The sequence below is a fragment of the Cygnus atratus genome, chromosome Z (assembly GCF_013377495.2).
Source record: "Cygnus atratus isolate AKBS03 ecotype Queensland, Australia chromosome Z, CAtr_DNAZoo_HiC_assembly, whole genome shotgun sequence".
Lineage (NCBI taxonomy): Eukaryota > Metazoa > Chordata > Aves > Anseriformes > Anatidae > Cygnus > Cygnus atratus.
Window position 1 is genome coordinate 61927644 of NC_066396.1, and position 22036 is coordinate 61949679.

The 22036-nt window shown below is 36.7% G+C and overlaps 1 protein-coding gene across 5 annotated transcripts in view; it reads left to right on the forward strand.

The window, feature by feature from the left end:
- Window positions 1–22036, forward strand: part of APC (APC regulator of WNT signaling pathway) — an 89625-nt gene that overhangs the window by 39665 nt on the left and 27924 nt on the right. For all 5 annotated transcript variants that reach the window (XM_035562623.2, XM_035562620.2, XM_035562621.2 and 2 more), the window contains exons 3-6: window positions 7025–7109; window positions 8085–8286; window positions 16138–16246; window positions 19281–19394. In XM_035562623.2, coding sequence (XP_035418516.1) covers window positions 7025–7109; window positions 8085–8286; window positions 16138–16246; window positions 19281–19394 — 510 coding nt within the window. The remainder of the gene's footprint in view (window positions 1–7024; window positions 7110–8084; window positions 8287–16137; window positions 16247–19280; window positions 19395–22036) is intronic.

The following is a 22036-nucleotide window of genomic DNA, read 5'->3' on the forward strand; positions in this document are numbered from 1 at the left end:
ATGTGTTATTTTCTAATTTACATCTGCAACTGAAGTTTTGAAGTGCAGATTTTCATGCATATAATGATGTGTAGAGTCAGGAATTTCTCTTGAAAGTTATATTTTGACAGAAAAAAATTGGCTTACCATGTTAAAAACACGAGAACTGCATCCTCTTCTGTCAACTGGATTTCTTAGCCTGATAGTGTCTCTTTCATAAGTTATGGTCTCTGTATGACTGGGTAGCCTACGTCATGGAAATTGTTTGACTTCAGTCACAATCAAAAACACCATGTCCAGAACATTGAGCAGAAAGTAGGAGAGAATTCAATGCAAGTTCAGAGATGCAGATCTCACGTGGCACCGTGTCATCCTAGACAAAGCTCAAAACTCAATTATATTCAGTACAGCCAACCAAAATATTTTGATTCAATAATAATGAATGTTTGCTTTCAGTATAACTGGATTATGTTTTGTATTCTAGAATAATACAGCATTTTAAAACTCAACTGCATTAGCTGTCCTTGTAGTTGTAAATGTGTGTATTTAACTTCATATCTATTTAATAAGAGGGAGATTGGAAAATATAATAGTAGCATGGGATCTGACACCTTAAAAGTCAAGTCCTCTTCAAATGTTTGGCCCAGTGGGTATTTGGTCAGAGCGTGTGCATATACCACTGCTCTTAGTGAAAACCTTCTTTAGCTTTATACTTAATCCCATTCTGCACAGCAGGCATCGTAAAAACAGACAGAACGTGATGATGACACCTTGTTTTGTTCTCTGAGTGGTGAAACTAGCTTTCCACTTGTTTCCCTCAAGCCTTCATATTTGCATTGTTTAACTGCCTGTATGATCAGTGTTACTGTACATTATAACAGTTCACTGATCTAGTCTGAGGATAAACTTCTAAAGATTTTAATTTCATCTGATGGAGACACTACTGTAACTAGTAGTGCTTTGTTTGATGAACAAGAAGGGAGCAAAGCCATGGATTCAGCAGTAACATTCCTACCCTGAGCAAATATTTCTGGAGTAGGTGCTAAATTCTGAGCTTCTGTACCACATGCTGTATTAATTTGTTCATTATTTTCTTTACAACATGTGATTGGTTTCACTTTTATTTCAGTATTTCCCTTCCAAACTTGTAAGCGGCTGAATTTTTCAAATATTTAAGGGAGATTATTGTTCATAATTAGCATAGGAAGCATGCTTCTTTTTTTCCCCTTCTGTGAGCTTTCATCTTCCTTCATCTTGCCTTATTCTAAGATGGATTTTCCGCATTCTGGATGTTTCTCTTGTACCCTATGCACATTATGAACAGATTTTTACAAATTGAATCAAATGATAAATCTGGAAAATATTTTTCTTGAGTGACTCCACATGTACTGCAGTTAGACATTTGCAAATAACTTAAGTTCAAGTGAACTAAAAATTGCACCATTTTCTAGTTGTAGTTTTTTATGAAATGCTGAGATGTGAAATAGTGAATTCTGTCAGTAAAGAAGGAACAGTGGCATTGTATTGACATTGATTTGTGTCTTTCAGTTTGCTGTTCTGATTTCACAATAATTAATGTTTTTAGCATGGTGTTTGCAATTGAAAAGATTGTTCCAAAATCCAAATTGGTCGGAAAATTAAATAAAAGGTTTTTCTATAATTTGGGTGAAAATGAGCTGGTGATATTTATAGTTACTGACATTATTTTAGACAGCGTTCTTTCTGAGCATAAAATAAGATGCTTTAGTTGATCTGACAGTGGACTTGCACTAAAATCTTAATGTGTTTCAGTGTGCGGTTACAGCAAGTGACAGCTCGTGAGCATGGTGGCATCATGCCAATAATTTTCCTTTAAAAAGTGACATTGTTTGAAATTAAAATGAACAACATCGTTTCACATAACAAATGCTTTATTCTTTCTACAAGGTTAAAAGTTGAGCTGTTCCTGTGTTTGATCTCAGTCAGCAGTACTGTCACCATCGCTGTGATCACTTGGGCTTGGTTATAGGGCTGAGGAACCAGAGCAATTGCCTGACACTTCAGCCAGTTAGAAGGGCTCCCACCAAGGTTGATTAAGTAGCATTGTAATTTGCCAGAATGTACAGGAGTGAAGGGCTGTTCCATAATTATCACTTGACCCCGTGACTGTCACAGCTACCGTGTGTGATAGTATTAAGGCACTGTTGAGTTGATACAGCTATGAAGGGTCATGCTAGACCTTGAACTTCAGGTTCTGCTCTCCATAAACGAATAGGAAGCAGCATTCTGATTTTTCCCCAGCTGTTTTGGCACCTAATGCTTTTGTTGAATTTGAGTGATGGATGTGCTTTTAGTATGTTATCTCTTTTTCTGCCCTTTTAAACCTATAGTTGAAACAATGTGCAACACTGGGTTGAACTTTAAAAATCACTTTAAAATTAGAGTTGAGCTGTATTGTAAGTTTTCAGCGTATTGCATTTAAAAACATAAGCACAGTTGCTGACAGAAATATTCTCACTTAAAAACAATGCAAAATATTTTTGAGTCATTCACGATGTCATTCCCATCCTGCATGGTACTAAGGCAGATGTTCAATTACTGTCTGAAATTATAAACACTGCCTGTATTTGTGCAATTAGGCCTGGTTTTGTACTCAAGTGTTAGAAATATAGTGCTAATCAAGGTAAACATAACCTGAAATATAAACTGAAAGATGATTAAGGTTTCATCTACAAACACTGAAAAATACACACAGTGAAATCTAGTGTATAGATGACAGGAACGTCTTCATTCAGGACCATGTATAGTTACTGGCTGAAAAGAGTGTCTTAATAGAAAGTCATTGACAGAATAGCTTTTGGTAGAGATCTTTTTCAGTGCAGGCTCATGCTTACCTTTAGAAGATCCAATAAATTTTAAAACATCTTGTTTGCTAACTGTCAAACTGAAACTGATCTGTGTCTCTGGAGTACTGCTGCCAGTGTTTTCATGTATTTAATTTTCGTTACGATTTTCATACATTTGGGCACTCTGTGAATATATAAAACCTTTAGAAAAGTGCATAAAGATAGTAAAGCTTACTCTATTTAAAAGCGAGGAGAAAAATCAAGTATTGTTTACAGAAGACTAAGTCTATCTGATATGACCAGACTCTTGTAAATGTTCTGTCTTCTGCCAAAGAAGTATATACGTAAACCAGAATGTGTTTGCACAGCTACCATCTTTTTAAATATTTTCAGATACAGATATTTAATACGCTTCCAATCTTCCAAAATTAAATATACTTTTAAATCTTAACTCACTGGGATTTGAAATTTGGCATTATTAGCATTGCATCTCTGTGGTTCCTATATTATTAGCAGTTTGAGTAAATTTACAACCCTTAAGCAATTTTATTTACAAGTTCACTACTTAGTTGGGTGCATTTACTGTTAAGGTACTCCTCGGTTGTTTTCCAGTTACTTGCTGATGGGTCTGATCTTTTTTATTTAATTAGCCATGAATTAGTTGTAAGCTTGGGACTATATTGACAGAACACACACACAAAGACATTGTTTGTTTCCTTCACAGTCCAGAGACTGTGAAGGCAGAAACCTTTTTAAATGATGATGAGTCATAGGGACATTGCCATTTATTTCCAAAAGCATTCATGTACTTCTCCTGTCTGACTAGGTTATATTTAAGAGACCATTATAACAATTTAATTTTCAATTAATTAAAAAGAGGAAAAAAAAAAAACTTCTGCAGCCTTTTTTATAGATTTTATAGATATACTTAGATTTGTGTAACTATTTTGTTAGGAAGTCACAATCAAGTAAAGAATTTGCTTAGAATAATGGTATAAACTCATACTAGTGTATGTATTCAAGCTTGCATAATTAAATAGAAATACTAATTTAGTTAAAGTTGTCCAAGTTTAAATAGAGAGACAATTTTGTACTATTTAACAGGCATGGTATCAGAAGACATGCAAGATTATTGTTCATAGAAAGGCACTATTTCAAAACGCTGTATTAATCTTAGAAAAAAATAGAACTGCAGGTGAAAGGAATGCGTTGAATCCCGGAGTTAGAGTAAGTATAAATAAAAATGTGCATTATCATAGTTAAATTGCCATGTTTCCTCCAAATCAGTTATTGTGGACAACTTCTCCCTTTCTTTATTCAAATAAAAGCTCAAATTCCCCAATGTGTCATTTTAGTACACTCCTTCATTTTTCACTGGTACTGGGGGTCTGCATGTCCCTCTATAACATTTCTCTGTCTTGTCAGTTTAGATTGTAAAGTGTGCTGTGACTGAGCTTGAAATAGACACAATAGTCTTGTAATGGCACTGTTACTTAGCAAAGGTGGTAAAGAAAACAGATGGTGAAATGCTTTACCTGCTAAATAGAAAAAATGCATGTGCTGTTGAGGGAAGAAAAATGGGGTTAAAAAAAAGTAAAACTTAGAGGTGCAACCTAAACTAATGAATTGCAGCAGAGAAAATTGGGAAGGGTGATTCATTTTGCTGATTTGAACTGTTGTCAATACTGGATGTTCAAGGAGAGAGAGCAGTCCTTGGCTACCCAGACACCATGCAGGCATGTAATTTGGTGGCATAGGAAAAGGTGATAATGTTTCCACTTAGCTGTTCACGCTGACTCTTGAAGCAAGAAGACTCATTGTGTAGGAAAGTATCCTGAGCCATCTCTGAAATTGCAGGACTATAATACCAGTATGCAGAGAGGTGAGAAAGAGGCTTCTAAGAGAGTGGGAGGAAGGGTTGGAGGTTTGTGTTGTGTTTTTTTGTTTGTTTACTTGTTTTCCTACACCAAGGTGCTGCTCGCAGAGGAAGAGGGTTCATCAGTTTTTTCTAAATTTATCTGAGTTGACAGGTCTTTCAGAAGCCTGAAAAACTCCCAAGACCACTCCACATACCCACATTGCCCTTTTAGGCTTTTAAGCTAAGACTGCTGTCTGCAAATGTTATCTGCCTTTGTGTCAGATAATGTAGGAGTCCTTCTTTGAAAAACACCAGATTACTCATTTGTCTGACTTTGCTGACAGGGCAGATGTTATGTATAGAAATGGCTGTGTCACATGGCTAATGAGGACGCCCTTGAACACACTTAAAAGCACAAACACAGTGGAGATTTCTTTCCAAGAGTGGTGATTTTATCACACCAGACATGATCCTGAAGGCTATGCCTGCATTAACAGGGAGCACGGTAAGCGTGGATCTGTAGGTGAATTACATGGAGGACCTAGTGCGCATAGTATATTTATGTCCCCCTGATACGTATATATATGTCATGGGATTTTGTTTTTGGACTAGTTACAACCTGGTCCCATGGGCTGAATGCCTGTTAGCAGTATTGAGAGTAACTGCTGGCTTAGTTTGGTGTGAAAGAAATTCAGTTTACACTCTTGAGATCATTCTACTTTGTGAATCAAAGTGCAGCCAGTGGGGCGGCTGGGAGTCAGGCTTCACAATGATCCAAACAAGTGCATTGGTGTGGGCACATGCCTTGACTTTGCAAGTCAGGCAATATGTAAAGTGGGAAACTTGGCCTCAACTCACTACCAGAATTATTTTCGAAAAACAGAGTAGACGTAGTTCATCCATCTAGAATCAAGCAGAATTACTCTGCTTACAGTACTCGCATGTAGTTAAATACTGGGTGATTGCAGAGTGAGTGTGCTGCTACCATTTGTTCTCGGTGCAGTGCTTGGAGATTATATTCTCAGGACCACACATAGTAAAATGAGTAAAATACTCAAAATCCTTTCACTTTATTTTTTGTATGAGGAAGAACAGTTTGAGTACAGAAAACCTCAGTAGCGTATCTCTTTAAAGTAAATAATATCTTGTCTTCTTGTAGATGCCTTTTGTTTCTTTCATACAGAGTAAAATGGACTTAAAAGGAACCTTTTGTAGAAGCTACAGGGATCATTAATGTAGGTGATAAGGCATACTGAATTCAGAAAAGAGCAAAACAGGGATACAGAGATTTTTAAAGTCATCTAAAATTGATTAGTTTTTGCATTTGAACAGGAGGAGTACAATTTTAGTTGTAGACTCTGTGTGTGAAAAGTATGGAGTACCTTTCATTATTCAGAGTTTTTGTTTCCTGACCTTTGGTGCTTCTTAAAATATTTTCTGTGCCATAGTATGAAAAATCATATTTTAAATTCTAGTAAGGGCTTTTTGATTTATGCCCAGTCTTTTCAATTAATTTTTGCTATTGATGTATCCATCATTATGATATCGAAAAGGCATTCAGTAACTTGCATTTAATTTTCTACCTGAATTTAGGCCACTGAGCATTAGGGACTTGGGGGCTTACAGGACCCTTTCTTTAGTAAAGTAATCATTTATTACGAAGCTTTTTGTGCGTTAAAATTGTTTCTTCTGCCGTATAGTTCATTTCATTTCAGTAGTGTGCAGGTATGTTACTGGCTTTGAAACTTCAGCTGCATGAAGGAATCCTAAAGAGTAAGCCTAATATGATGACGCCATGAAAGAATCCTGTCTTTTTCTCATAGGTGTGATGGTGACAGAGTTGGTGGTGGTAGTAGCAGTATTAGTAAGAATAATTATGACTCTCCTTGCTGGTTTACAGTGTTGCTAACTTCTACTGATACCTTTAAGGTTTAATGTGATATTCAAAATACTGTAGTAACTTTTAGTCGTGTACCAAATTTTATTTTTACAAGACTAATTTTAGGTACACAGTTGAAGAAATTTGACTAATTTCTTTGTGCTTCCACTTCTGCGTCTCTAAATTAGAGATAAAATGTATATTCACTTTGAGAAGGACTTCTAAATAAGATAATAGCTTGCATTTACCAGAGAGTCTGTTATTCAGGATATACTTTACATTGTGACAGTGTTTGGGGAAATGCTATAGAATTTATTTGACAGCAATAAAAGTTGTGACAATTGATCACTGGTCACATGAAATAAAGTTTACATCAGTGTCTCAGTAGGTGTTACATAAGTGTGAACTTGAGGACAGATGATATGTATTCACCTTGTGGTTTATTATTGTAAGGATTTCTTAATGAAGTTTAATTTCTTACAGGAGGTGCTGAAACAGCTACAAGGAAGTATTGAAGATGAGGCAATGGCATCTTCTGGACAAATTGACTTACTAGAACGACTTAAAGGTAAATCTACAATTATGTTTTAAATAGGGTCATTTGCTTCTTAATTGCTTTTTCTGTGGGGTAAAATTTTCAAACTCAAATGCACCTTCTTTCTGCCGCTGACTTTAGCCGTTAGGCATACTCTCAGTGCACAGTTTTTGTTTTGGCTAAGCATTTTAAAGACACCTTTTCAAAAAGGAGCATGTTTCTAAGTTGCTTTTGTGCTTTTGCTACTGTTACTGTAGGACTTCATATGAATTGCATTTGATGCAACTTCCACTTTATACAGTATTTCAGAAAAAGTAGATGTAATTTTTAAAATTAATGATGGATTAGTTCCATGATTTTTCCAAATTTGCTTGCATGCCCTACCCTCTATGTCACATTACTGGAATTGTATCTGCCATGCTGAAAACTGATAACTCCTTCCCTAGACCATGTGGTGGAATGTGCACCATCCCATATAACTCTTGCAGAGCAAGTACAAATCAGTAATTTTCAATATATATCCATTATCTTTACTACTGAACCAGAAATATTGTAGAGGGTGTCTACATTTAAGGGCCTGGTGGTGACTTATCATCTACATGATGACTTGTCATCAGCTACATGACAGTGAAGCATGTACAAGATAGTCAAGGAAGAGGCTGTAAGTGTGCCATGAGCAATTCCAACGGCATTTATGCAAAACTTGGCCCATTTCTTAAGTCTTCTGGGAAGGAGGCAGGCAAACTAGTGTGGGGACACTGTTCTGATGAGCAGGACTGCAGTAGTTTTGCCATCTGCTCAGAGGACAAGTATTCTCTAAGTGTACCATCAAGATCGGGGTTGGTTCACAGGTTCACATTATGTTCTTTTGTGAATGCCAATGCAAAATGTTTAATCTATTTCCATCAAAAAACACATTTGTTCATGAAACACGAGATCAAGATAGAATAATCTTCTTAATGTGCTGATGAACTTCACCTCTGAAACTGTTTGCTCTTTATTTTCCAGAATTGAACTTGGAAAGTACCAGCTTCCCTGGAGTAAAGTTAAGGCCAAAGGTGTCCACGCGTTCATATGGGAGCCGGGAAGGGTCTGTGTCAAGCCGTTCAGGAGAGTGCAGTCCTGTTCCCATGGGATCATTTCCAAGAAGAGGATTTATGAATGGAAGCAGGGAAAGCACTGGTTATTTAGAAGAGCTGGAAAAAGAGAGGTAAATTTCTTCATTTATTTATCCAGTGTACATTGACAACTTCTGATTTTACTTTGAAAGTTTACTGGCACACTTAATATTTAGCTGTCATGAGTATGATTTTTACTGTTAAGGTATATTTACCTTAAAAGGTAAGGATGCCAGGACTCTGCATTATATTCAAATACACACAACAAAAAATATCTTAAAACACCTAGTACACTTTCTACTGCTTCTTCATATTTGCATTTCATTGTTACTGTTTGTTGGTTGGAGGTTATTGTGTTTTGATCAGCAGATTATCAGCACTTTAAATATTTTGAGAGAGAGAGAGCAGGGCATCCCAAACACCTCTGTATCTCCTAAACATTACTGATAAGTGTTGAAACTGTAACAAGGTGATGGTGTAATCTCTTTCTATTTTTTTGTAAATGGTTATAGCTACCAGCTACTGAACTGCTGATTAGTTATTTACGGTTGATCAGTTATTTACTATTAGTAGATATTTGCCTACTGATTCTTATAACTTAAAAATTATCAGCGAAACGAAAATACTTAATCTTCAGGATGTAATTCCTGTGTGATGTTTTGCATATTAGCAAAACCATGGAGTCTCTTTTCTTGGAAGGCCGTGTTACCCACTTAATTTGAAGAAGGTCCTGAGCATAATGCAGAGTTGTAGTATGTGATTATAAGACAGGGTTTTCTAAAGATTTGGTCATTGAAAGAGACTTAATGGATAGGATGTCAGGCTGTGGTGCTGCAAAACAAAGTAAACAGCAACACTATATTTATGCCTAGTAATTTTAACAAGCCAAAGAACACCATTTGGAACCATAATACAAAACTTTGGTGGGTAATAAGTGGTTTGTGGGGCAGCATCCTAACAACTCTTAGCGGCCTTTCCTGGTGTTGAGTAAAACTTTTGCAATCAAGAGCTGAAAGAAGTATACTTTCCCTATAAGGTACTATTTTGAAGGCTCTCTCTGTTGGTCCTATCAGTAAAATGAAAAAAACTTCCCATGGATCCATACTGAGCCTCTCTAGCGGCCCCTGTCTTTTTTCATTTTTTTCATTTACTTAGGATCACTGATCATGGAATCAGTAAGGTTGAAAAAGACCTCTGAGATCATCTGGTTCAACCATCCCCCCCACCAACAATATCACCCACTAAACCATGTCCCTAAGCACCATATCCAACCTTTCCTTTGAATACCCCCAGAGATGGTCACTCCACCACCTCCCTGGACAACCTGTTCCAGTGCCTAACTGCTCTTTCTGAGAATAAATTTCTCCTGATTTCCAATCCGAACCTCCTTTCCTCTCAAAAATATAGATTTTTGAAGAGCTGGATAGGAATATTTCGGAATCTCTTCCCACCCTTAAAGGATCGAAGGTGTCTGCCATTTGAACTTGTGGCTGTTCCCTCTTCCATTTTTCTGTTGAAATGATCTTCCATTCTAGTGCATAGACTATTGATAAAAGAGCCCTCCATGTGTAGTATTTGACAGGGACAGGACACCTTACTCTTACCCAGAATAAGAACCTAACAGTAGTCTTCGATGTCAATCCTAACAAAATACTGTACCTGCTTTTATTCTTACCAATGTTGGTTTTTACCATGTGGTACTGAAATCATTAAGTGTAGCTGAGGCTTTCCATTATAATTCAAGTGAACTTCATGTCACTCAGAACGAGAATGGTTAATTTAGAGTAACTGGATTTCTTTAGTTTGGTTAGTGCATCTGGTTTATGATCTGTGATCCTTTCCCACTGTTGTGAATTCTGAGGTGATAATTTGGACGTTTTGCTCATCAATAAAGAGAGCTGAGGCAGTGAACTGGTCTATTTTTTAAATAATGCTGGAAAAAATGGAGAGGGTTATTTTAATTTCATATGACCTCAGACAGTGTTACCCTCATAGCTAAGGGGGTGAAGATTAGTGCTGCTGAGATGATGATCTGTGACATGACCAGATAACATCTGGCTTCGTTATTAATGAAATGATGGATAACCAAAACTGTCCTATTCTTTTGGCTGTTTCAAGGGACATGTAGGAATGCTTAGGGCATTGGCATGGGCCCTAGGTAGCCAGAAGAATCAGAATTTGGGGTAAAGGATACAAGACCATACATTGAGAATCACTACAAATTCTGAAATGAAATTAACTAGTTTTTCTATGCTTTGTGTCAGAATTTGTTTGGTATACTTACTAAGTTTCTGTGTTTCTAAACATATGTTTCAGCATAGATTATTTGCTAGTAGAACTTCTTTTGCATTTAAACAGGCCTTTGAAGAACTCATGGAACTTGACAAACCTTAAAATACTAAGACAATTTAAAAAGAAAACTAAGATTTTTTGGAAACCTGCAACACAACATTTCCACTCAGTATTTTAATACACTGGAAAAATACATATTGCTTGTGGGGGCAGCAGTGTTTGGGCAAGGACTAACTTAAGTAGTAACCGAGTGTGAACTTGGCAAAATCATGGGATGTTTATTAATTAAAAAGAAAATCACTAGATGTTTATGAATATAAACAAGTAAGAAACAATAAAAAATTGCTAAAATTTTTGTATTAAAATTTTATTTAGCTTGGCCAAAAATGATCATCTGAGAGGGAGAAAATTAACCAGTTGGTAAGATTAAATTGTTTCTGTGTTTCTCATTTGCTGAGTTCTCTTCTAGTTTTAAAGTCAAAAAGAAAAAAGTAGGTAATATATTTATTTTTTAGTTTACCAGTTCAGAATACACGACTTAATAAATATCTTCTGCTTTCGCTCTCATTGTTTTCAGGTGTATTTGGTAAGAAACTGTCTCAACAAAACTTTCCAGAGTATACTGCAGGTTACGTTTTATAAACTGCAGGTTACTTTTTTATTTGATTTGCCTTTTACAACTTAAATATTCTCACTCTTGTAAGTTCTGTGACTTATCACTAGAGCAGGTAGTCCTGTGTTGAATTTTGTATGAAAATACATATATTCCTTGTTTATTCCAGTCTTTTTTTCTTTTAATGTTGATATTAAGCATTTTCTCTTGTCTCATGGCTTCTGTCTCCCTGTATCTCTTACCTCCTCATGGCTGACTGTATGACTTACATATATCTTTACAACATCTTCAAGTTAGTGTTTGGTTTTCAAGATTTTGTTGTTTTATTGCCTGCCAGTGGAAGTGAAAGTATTATGTGTAGTTACGTAGTGCAAGTAGAATAGCATAATATTTTGTTACCCTTTGCTCTTTTAAACTTTTAATAGTGACATGATTATCCAGAGAAGATTTCCTAAAGAGGGAACTGCTTTTCTGCAATCCTGCATTCATTGCTTCATTTATTGCTCAGAACTTCAGAAAGAAACACATCACAAAAGTTTTTCTAAATACTTCCTCATTAGAAAAGCTGTTCACATTGGAAATTTTCTGTTAAGTCATTAAAAACACTGTCTTGTTCCAAAAGCTTACATTTGCCTTTGCTGCATTCTCACTGAAGTTGATGGTGTATGACAGAGGACAGAATATTCTCTGTTACTGTGAAAGTGCTGATATAAACAATTTTGGGCTGTACAAAGATGGAATAACCGTGCTGGGATTTTCCGTCAATTTTTTTTTCCATGATCAGTAACAGTTCTTCCACCTTAAACACTCCTCTAACCTAGGAAGTTCCAAAAAGCTGCAAAAGCAGCTTTATTCTGGCTGGTGTTTTTATTATCTGATAGTAATGTAAGTGTGGGGAGCAGCTTATCATACACATCTACAATGACTTGCTGCTTATTTTCAAGGAAATTGAAGAGCAACCTACCATGATTGTACCAACTCCCTTCAGGCTTTGGACTGACAGACCTTAAAGATATTGGTAAAATCTGAATTCTACTGGAGCAGTAATACCAAAGTAGTAAGCCCAAATAGAGCATTGCACAGAAGAAAAATGACCCTATTAAATTAAGGGGGACACCCCCAGGATATGTGTTATGTTGTTTATGGAGCACTGATGGTTCCTAAGTTCTTTTCTTGCTTCTAGCATGTTAGGCATGTCAAAACAGATTGAATGACACAGTATCTCACTCACAAGCTCAATACCCTACATTTTGCAAGAGAAACCTAATTGCATGTTCACTTAGCTGAAAGTAATCCCTCCGATTTCTACTACCAATTCCTTGACACCCAGAGGGAGAATTAGTCGGTCCTGTCATATTTGCAGTCTTTGTATGGTTTTAACCAGCAGTAGATGATGATAATCTGATTAGTACTGTTAGAAAACACATTTAGAAATAAAAATACTTTTTATGAGAATTGCATTAATTATACTTTTTGCAAAATTGATTTCACAAATTGGTCACCCAGCAGTGCATTTTCACCAGGGTGGAAAGAAGGGAAGCCATGAAGAATGTGGGCATGCACAGAGATCAGGCAGGCAGGGTATGTGTTAGAGGATAGGTGGGAGGCCAACAGAATGACTTTCTGTCACAGGCTTTTCTAGAGCACAGTCTATTCACATTTCATTCTGTCTGTCTTAGGGAATTCCAGCCGAGGTTCATCCTTGCTTTGGGTATGGAGTATTGAAGTAATCAAAAATAGTTTGAAATGTTTTAATGAAGGAACTAAGTCATCAAGTCCTTCAAAATATGTGGTTTTAATTTCTTCTACTTGAAGTTCTTTCATGTGGAACTTCATCACAGGTTGTGAATGGGATGCATTAACAAAGCAGTCAGGGGAAAACTTTATTGTATGCTGTTATTGTTCCTTAAAAACTTAGAGTAATTATCCATAATGGTTTCTTGTATTTTATAACACAAAGATTCATATGGCTGTTGCTTGAGAAAACCACAACCTGAGATTAGAGACAGATGCAGAAGTTAAGGGATAGGAAGTAGTACTGGGCAATTTTCTTTGCTGCTTTCTGTCCTCTGGCTTAGTGTTTGAGTTCAGTCTTCAGCTTTATCAGTCCATCTTTTTTTATGAATACTACGCACGTTTCATTTTTAAAAATATTCTGTGATTTCTATATTTATCTCATCTGTAATCTGATAAGATTTATGCATTTCTTTAAATGTTAATGAGCAATATTAAAATGCTGGAAGGAAGAACACTTGCAGAAAGCATTTATAAGAAACTAATACACTTTTTGAAAAAAAAGTAGCTTGCCTGTATACTTGTACTATTCAGATTTTATCTGAAAATCTTCATTTTGAAAAACGTGATGAAAATAAAAAATATGTAACCATACTGATAAATTTTGCAACTACATAAATGTAGTTTATGAAGGATTCATAAAAGAGTAGTTACAGTGTTTAATAGATTTTTTTGGTAGTCTGAATGTAGTCAAATTCATATCGTTCTCTATATGAGAATATTCAGATCTACAGTATGTTTGGTACCCATTTAAAATGTGATAAACCACTGCAGATATATCCTGTCTATAACATTTGATGGTAAGTACTCTCTTCAAGTATTTTTAGTAATCATACAAGTAACTTGATTTTGTATGCTTTTTCTTGTTTTTGTATGGGTGACAGTTTAATGAGGAGACGCTACAAAAGGAGAAAAGATAAATGAATTTCAAAACAAGATTCTGAGACATATACACTCCTGTAATTTCCAGGCCTTTTCATAAGTAGCAACGGTAGTTCAGTGTGTCATACAAAACTTACCGTCTGAAAGAATCATAGGATGTTTCAGGTTGGAAGGGACCTTAAAGATCACCCAGTTCCAATCCCCCTGCCCTGCACGGTGATGCCACCCACTAGATCAGGTTGTTCAAAGCCCCATCCAGCCTGGCCTTGAACACTTTCAGGGATGGGGCATCCACAGCTTTTCTGTGGGCAACCTGTGCCAGTGCCTCACCACCCTCAGAGTGAAGAATTTCTAACATCTAATCTAAATCTCCCCTCTTTTAGTTTAAAACCATTCCCCCTTGTCCTACCACTACACCCCCTGACAAAGAGTCCCTCCCCAGCTTTCCTGTAGGCCCCCTTTAGGCACTGCAAGGCCTCTGTAAGGTCTCCCTGGAGCTTTCTCTTCTCCAGGCTGAACAACCCCAACTCTCTCATCCTGTCTTCATAAAAGAGGTACACCAGTCCTCTAATCATCTTCTTGACTCTCCTCTGGACTTCTCCTCTGGACTCACTCTAAAAGGTCCCTTCCCTTCTTATGCTGGGGGCCCCAGAGCCGAACGCAGTGCTCTAGGTGGGGTGTCACAAGAGCAGAGCAAAGGGGGAGAATCACCTTTGACCTGTTGGTCACACTTTTCATGCAGCCTAGGTTACTGTTGGCTTTCCAGGCTGCAAATTCACATTGCCAGCTCATGTTCAGTTTTTCATCGACCAGTACCCCCAACTTCTTTACTTGAGGGCTGCTCTCAATCCGTTTGTCCCCCAGCCTTTACCTGTAGAATCACAGAACTACAGTATCATTAAACAGCTTGGGGTGGAAGATCATCTAGTTCCAACTCCCCTGTCATGAACACCTCCTGGGATGGGGTCCTGGGATAGGGCATCCACAACTTCTTTTCTCTTGTTACTTGGTTGGGATTGCCCTGGCCCAGGTGCAGGACCTTGCACTTGGCCTTGTTGAACCTCGTGAGGTTTGCATGGGCCCACCTCTCAGCTTGTCCAGGTCCCTCTGAATGACATCACCTCCAGCATGTTGACCGTACCACACAACTTGGTATTATCAGCAAACTTGCACTCAATCCCACTGTCCATGTCACTGACAAAGATGTTAAACAGTGCCAGTCCCAATACTGATTCCTGAGGAGCACAGCTTGTTACTGATCTCCACCTGGACATTGAGCCATTGATTGCAACTCTTTGAGTGCAACCATCCAGCCAATTCCTTACCCACTGAGTGGCCCATCCATCACATCCATGTTTCTCCAATTTAGAGACAAGGATATAATGGGAGACAGCATCAAATGCTTTGCACATGTCCGGGTAGATCATGTCAGTTGCCCTTCCCCTATCCACCAATGCTGTAACCCCATCAGAGAAGGCCTCCAAATCTGTCAGGCACAAGCTACCCTTAGTGAAGCCATGTTGGCCATCACCAGTCACTTCCTTATTTTGTATGCCTTAGCACAGTTTCTAGCAGAATCTGCTCCATGATCTTGCCAGGCACAGAGGTGAGAATGACTGGCCTGTAGTTCCTTGGGGCTTGGGTTCCTTTTTTTCCTTTTTAAAAATGAGAGTTGTTTCCCCTCCTCCCCTATTCCACCATTATTTCTCAAACGTGGTGGACAGTGGCTTAGCAACTTCATCTGCTAGTTCTCTCAGGACCTGCAGATGTATCTCGTTAGGTCCTGTGGACTTGTGCTCCTTGTTAGTGAGAACAAGGTGCAGCACAGCATCTCTCCTTGTTGTTTCCTCTCACTTGGAGAAGGAAGTCATCATCAGTGTATTCCAGGAACCTCCTGGATTGCCTGTTCCCCGCTGTGCTGTCCCTCCAACAGATACTGGGGTGGTTGAAGTCCCCCATGAGGACCAGGGCTCATGAATGTGAGGCTGCTTCTGTCTGTCTATAGGGGGCCACAGAAGCAGAATGAAAGTTAGCATATGACTAATAACTGCTTCATTTTTCACTAAATGCCTCTCAACTGTAGATTTCGTACTGGTTTTATAGAGAAATTTAGGTATCTTTTATTTTATAGATGTGGGCCTGATACACAAAAGTTACAGTGACTCGCTTAAGACAGCATAGTAGATAGTTTGTTCAGCTGAGGCAAGAGAACAGAACCCACGTTATCAGGCGTCTTGTTAGTGCCATCTTCCTCAACGTTGTTTCTAAATAGATCTCTTATAGGTATCAATGCTCATTTCTGTACTCATATTTGGTGATGAGGTCTTAATAGTGAGACATTTCCTGCTTCTGTTTTCAACAGATCTCTTTTGCTTGCGGAACTGGAGAAGGAAGAGAAAGAAAAGGACTGGTATTATGCCCAGCTTCAGAACCTTACTAAAAGGATTGATAGTCTCCCCCTTACTGAAAATGTAAGTAACTTTTCCATGCTTTTTCATGTATCTGGTGCTACAATCTCTGTTTAGATGCTGTGTATATCTTACAAATTTGGTGACTTCCTCTACCATTATTTTAATTTAAAACATTTTTATTCACTGTGGAAAGCTAACTTAGTCTCAATGATACATTTTTCATGTATGATTTTATACGTTAAGATTCATACCTATCAGTATGAATGCCAGCGCTGGAAAGAAACACTGAGAAGTTATTATGACAAATAAATTACCTGTCAGTAAGCTCCTTCTTTACCTATATCCCCCAAAGGTCTTTTTCTGTTCATTTGTTATTTAATGGATTCTTTCAGTTTTGAGAGCAGTATGAGTCTAAGAGACAATTTACGTAAGAGCTCTTCTTTCAAAACAGTGAGTGAAGTGATGCTATAGTGTGTATATATATACAGTTGCTCCAAGCTTTTGTATCTCCCAGCTGTTCACAGTCAAGTCACCATTATCTAGGATAATGAGGATCTCTGATCTCCAAGAATAATACGGGTTTTTCTGTTGTCAGACCTCAGTAGCTTGGATGTATTTGCAGTACATTCCTTTGTACATACAGTTTTGGGAAGATCTGGTTGCCCATCTTTACAGTCGAACCTGGTTAGGCATTAGTCCATGTCCTGGAAATGGAAATAGAATATGGAAACACTTCATTGATTGGGGTGAAGCAGCTGGACTTCAGTGTATCTAACAGTGAGTCATAGCCAAGTTGATCAGAAAATTGGAAGCAAGAGGAGAAAGCCTGAAATAGGTCTTGAGGTACTGCAGTCCTTTTGCAAAGGCACTGTCAACTGTGTCTGTCTCACTCTAAATGTATTGTAGGTTTTAAGATTTATGTCTCCTCAATTTCACAGATAATCAATTAACTTAGTTTTTCTTATTATAATACCTTACCTAATATCTACACTAAAACCCTTTTGTGATAATTTAGTACTACTAATTGCATCCACAGTGGAAGGGAAGACCCCGTTCTTTTTAGTAACATTTTACGTATTTGTAGATGATTCTGTCTGGTTTTGACTCTCTTAATGAACCTTGTTGAAACCTTCTGTGAGAGCTGCCCTTGGACACTAACCTGTTTGCGAGGTGAATGATTGGCTAAAAAGTGTCATGTAGCCTCCTAGGAAAAGATACATCAGTCCTACTTGAATTTTCTAAGAATAACTAAAGTTTTAAACTTCAGAAAACTTTCCTCATGTTCTCAGATTTCTGCCTCACTGTAGCCCACATCTTTGTCTTACATGCTGAAAAGCACAGCCTTCTCATTTCTGTGCAGCTGCAGTAGTAGAACTGGCTCTAGGGCTGTGTCTATCTTTACCTTTCTTTCCATAAGTCAGTAGCTGAAGGCTTCCTTCTGACATTCTTTTAAGATCATTTCCCAGAATAGAAAGGGTTTATGAATTCTGCCTTGATAAGATTTTTGCATATTATTGGTGAAACAAAGCTACTAGACTGTACGGGCTTTGATTTTTCCTTTTTCCACACCATTAGAGCAAAGATGCAAAAGTCATTTCAGTCTTCTCTTGATGATTATCAATACCATGGTGCTATGGCTATGTGAAAATGCCTTCTAGTTTGTTTTTCACATCCATACAGTCATTACTTTGATTTGTCCTCTATTTTGCTAGTACTTTTCTGTTGCAAAACAGAGGTAAGTCTTCACAAATGAAGTACAGATGCAATACTTGCTCGTGACCTCTCTGCTTTTGAAAGAGTTTTTATGCTGTACTATTCACAAAGGTAGTTGTCACTGATCTTTAAATGAAAGCACTTCTAATCTTCTATACCATTTTTTTCATTTTACTTGCCACTTCCATATAGCTATAGCTCCTGTATTTGAAATTACTGACCTGAGAAGAAGCTCAATAAACTTACGTTCATCTGATAAGAACAGCGACATAGGAATGTGATGATATGCATTGAAAGATGGTACTAATTCAGTTTTTGAGCAAACATGTTTACTGGACCTGTTTCCATTTTCCACATGCATGAATATATGACCTGTGTGCATGTGAAAAATAGTTAAACTTTTAGCTGAAATAATTGCCTTGTTAGGCCTAGAGAAGATGAGGCCTAGGAGGGATCTAATTATGTCTTCTAATACTTAAAAGGTAGAATACTTAAAAGGTAGCTATGGAGAAGAGGGATGTACTCACAAAGATGTGTCGTGACACAACAAGAGGGCACAAGTTATTTCAGGGAAAATTGTGTGTAGGTAACAAAGAAAATGTTTGTTGTGAGGACCATTGAATGTTAGAATTGGTTGCCTAGAGAAGTAGTGAAATTTGCCCTGATGGAAATATCCAAAACTTGGCTTGACTTAGGCCTGGATACCTTAATCTAAGACCTTGCTGACCGGGTAATCTCCAGAAGTCCCTGCCATCCTTTTCTGTGTTTGTCATCTTTTAAAATAAAGCCTGAGGGACTAGCACTTAATTGACTTTCCTGCTATTTTTTTTCTATTAGTTTTACAGACTTGTTTTAAATCTGCTTTAAAATCATAAATTGGTTTTGCTTGTGCCTTGAAAAACATATAATTGGAGTGCCTGTGTTGTTATGAATTGAACATCTGCCTTTTTCACGGGATAATTAAAAATAGGGTAGATAGCAGAAGCATGAATACCATCACTTGTTTGCAGCTGTTTGATACCTCTAAATATTTTTGAAAATACTGATTCAAATGGTATGCGTAACATTTTGTTAGTATGCTGAAGTACGTTAGTAGCCAAATATTCTAGGCTTGTAATGAATGATAGTGTCTCAGTGTTTCTATACTGTATTTAGTCATTTGGCAAAACTTGCAGGTAGGTAGCCTGTTAGTTTAAATATACTGTGTGCTCTTGTTTTTAATAACAGTCATATTTTAGGGATCTATTTTGTTTTTTGTTTATGAATTTTGCTGTCAAAAGTAATTGTTCTATTTTTTCAATGAAATACTACATTTATGTGAGGTATATGATGTAAATGATGTTTGATGTATTAAAATGTCTTTTCTCTCCTTCAATTTCAGTTCTCCTTGCAAACAGACATGACCAGAAGGCAGCTGGAGTATGAGGCAAGACAAATCAGAGCTGCAATGGAAGAACAACTGGGAACTTGTCAGGACATGGAGAAACGAGCACAGGTATAGTTTTTCTTTCTTTATGAGAGAATGAAAGAAGTTTTCCTGTGATTTTATTAAATTATTGGTAGTTATATCTTTAAAATGTGTGTGAACAAAGTGATACCACACAGCATTTAGTTAGCCTTTTAAATACAAAAACAGGAACCAGAACTTAAAAAATAGCTACTCAACAAGCAACACCCTCTTCTGCCTGTTTGGAAGAAGCCTTGTGAGTTAGATAGAAGTAGACTTATATTTTCTTCAGAAAAAAAAAACTTATGATTTGCTTTTAATTTATTATTTTAGCTTCACACAAGCATGTTATTCAGCTACTTTGTTTTGCTTCTGTAGCGCTGTGATTTTTGTGCTTTTTAAGGTTAGAATAAAATCCATCTAGGATTTGGTAAGTTTCCTTAACCAGAAACCTAAAATGAGTGTATGATGTATAAGTAAAATGTAATTCACATGTATGCCTGTAAGTCGTTTGCTCTGACCAAGAGTTGTTTTGCATTCATGATGAATACATGTACAATTCTGTATGCAAATCATGTTACACACATTTGGAAGTATAACTCCGAATGTAATCGTATGGAACCTGTAAACAGAATAATCAGTTGCTCAGTAATTATAAAAACTATTCTCCCACAGTAGTGGAGTGACAATTCAAAATATTTATTACCGTTTATTTCCACAGATGTTAAATAATCAGTGTGGTAAAACATCAGTCAGTATTGTCTGAAATACATTCCTAGACATACAGAAGCAGCAGTAATCAAATGGCATGGTTTATCAAAATAAAAGCAGTATTATGACAAAGCAATATCAACAAAGTACTGAGACAATATATGGCGCTTAGACCCCTTTTTCTTTTATAATATTGACTCATTTTTGACTTACTACTATGAAGTGTCTAGTAAGATACCCAGTAATATGAACATTTTCTTGAAATTTTTTGCCTTCTGCTTATCGTCTTCATTGAAGTACTGATAAATATCCTCAGATGCTTTGTTATTTTATGTTGACATAGGAAAAAAGTATAATTTGTCTTCATTCTGTGATATAATACAGACTTCAGGCTCATTTCAGATTCATTGTTGAAGAAATCAGTTTTGGTTGCTTCTAGTTCTTTGACCGTGTATTTCTGTTGATCTTTAGATTGTTGATCTTTAGATTGTAAACCCTATGTGCCAAGAAATTTGGTTGTTTTTTGGGGGGGCTTGTACAGTGTTTGGCATAAAGCATGCCCATGGTTGATGGAGCTCCTCACGTCCCCCGTAATGCAGATAATCAACAGAAAGAAGAAAGGTCTGATGTTTAAATCTCTTGACTAAAATTTGGGAGATAAAGATTCAATTCTTATCCCAGTGACGTTAGACAAATCATGTGATTTTTAAGGTTTTTTCATCTGCAGAAAAATATTTCCCCATGTTTAGATGGGTATGTACGCATATTCAGATTCTCTTGATGCCCTTTATAGAATAAATTGCTTTATACACAGAAAGAAATTCAATTTAGGGGAAATTCAAGTCATTCTTAGAGAATGGACATGTTCTGTTAGTCATGTATCACTTCACTAATGTACAGCTATTTATAGTAATACATTTTTATTATCTTTATAGTACTAAGAATTTCCTGTGAGGGAGCTAAGGGGAGTGAATTATATTTGTCTCATGTTCTACTAAAGCTTGTGTGTGCTGCTTTCGAATTTATTGGTCTTATTTCTGACACTTTGCTTTGCACAATTCAAATCAAGTTTTTAGTTTGCTGTTTATAGCTTTGAATCTCTACTAAATGTTGATACACATGATATTCTTCCTACAGCTCATGATGCATGTTCCATGAATTCATTCCGATTTGCCATTATATTCTGTATTTCTAAGATTTCTAGATTACATCGTGTTTCTATTCCATGTGTATCTTTTGGTAAAAATGCCTTTTTTTAAAGTTCACCTTATTCCGTTTTCTAGGCTATAAAGATGTTAAATAAGGTTGGTTATAATGCTGATCCTTGTCCACTAAATGAACAAAGCCTTTTCTTTTTTAGTATAACATTGAAGATGTTATTCAGGTAAAAACATCAGGATTGTATTTATCTATACTACAAAAAATAATAATAATTCAGTTTTCTGGTCATATCCTGATGTTACTAGGCTATTTATTCCCTGCCCACTTTTAAAGTCAAATCAAGTCTTAGTTATTATCAAGCTCACACAGGGATCTTCTACTTTATTAATTTACTGTTTCTGTATAGAATCACAGTGCATCCTATGCTTCACAGTACAGCTTATATGAAGTATATTTATCCTGTAAAGTTTTTCTCAGTATTCAATTTACAAAGCACAGAATGATTGCAATGGGAAATGAATAGTGATATCGTTACAAAAGACTCGCATTGATTCAGAAATGTGTATAAAATCCTAGACGAACCAAAGTAGTAGTACGTAGCTTTCTTTATTCTTGTCATGTAAACTCTTAGAGATTTGTAGAAGCAGAAAATACTCAGAAGCTGTGCATAGGCAAAAGTCACAAATCATCGTAAAAACTGAATATGATGGAAGTCATTCAGGACTTTATACTTCTAACACACTCGGTCAATATACATCTCTCTCACATTTCTGTATGGCAAGTAGAGTTCTAACATTGGACGTGTAAGAAATAATTTG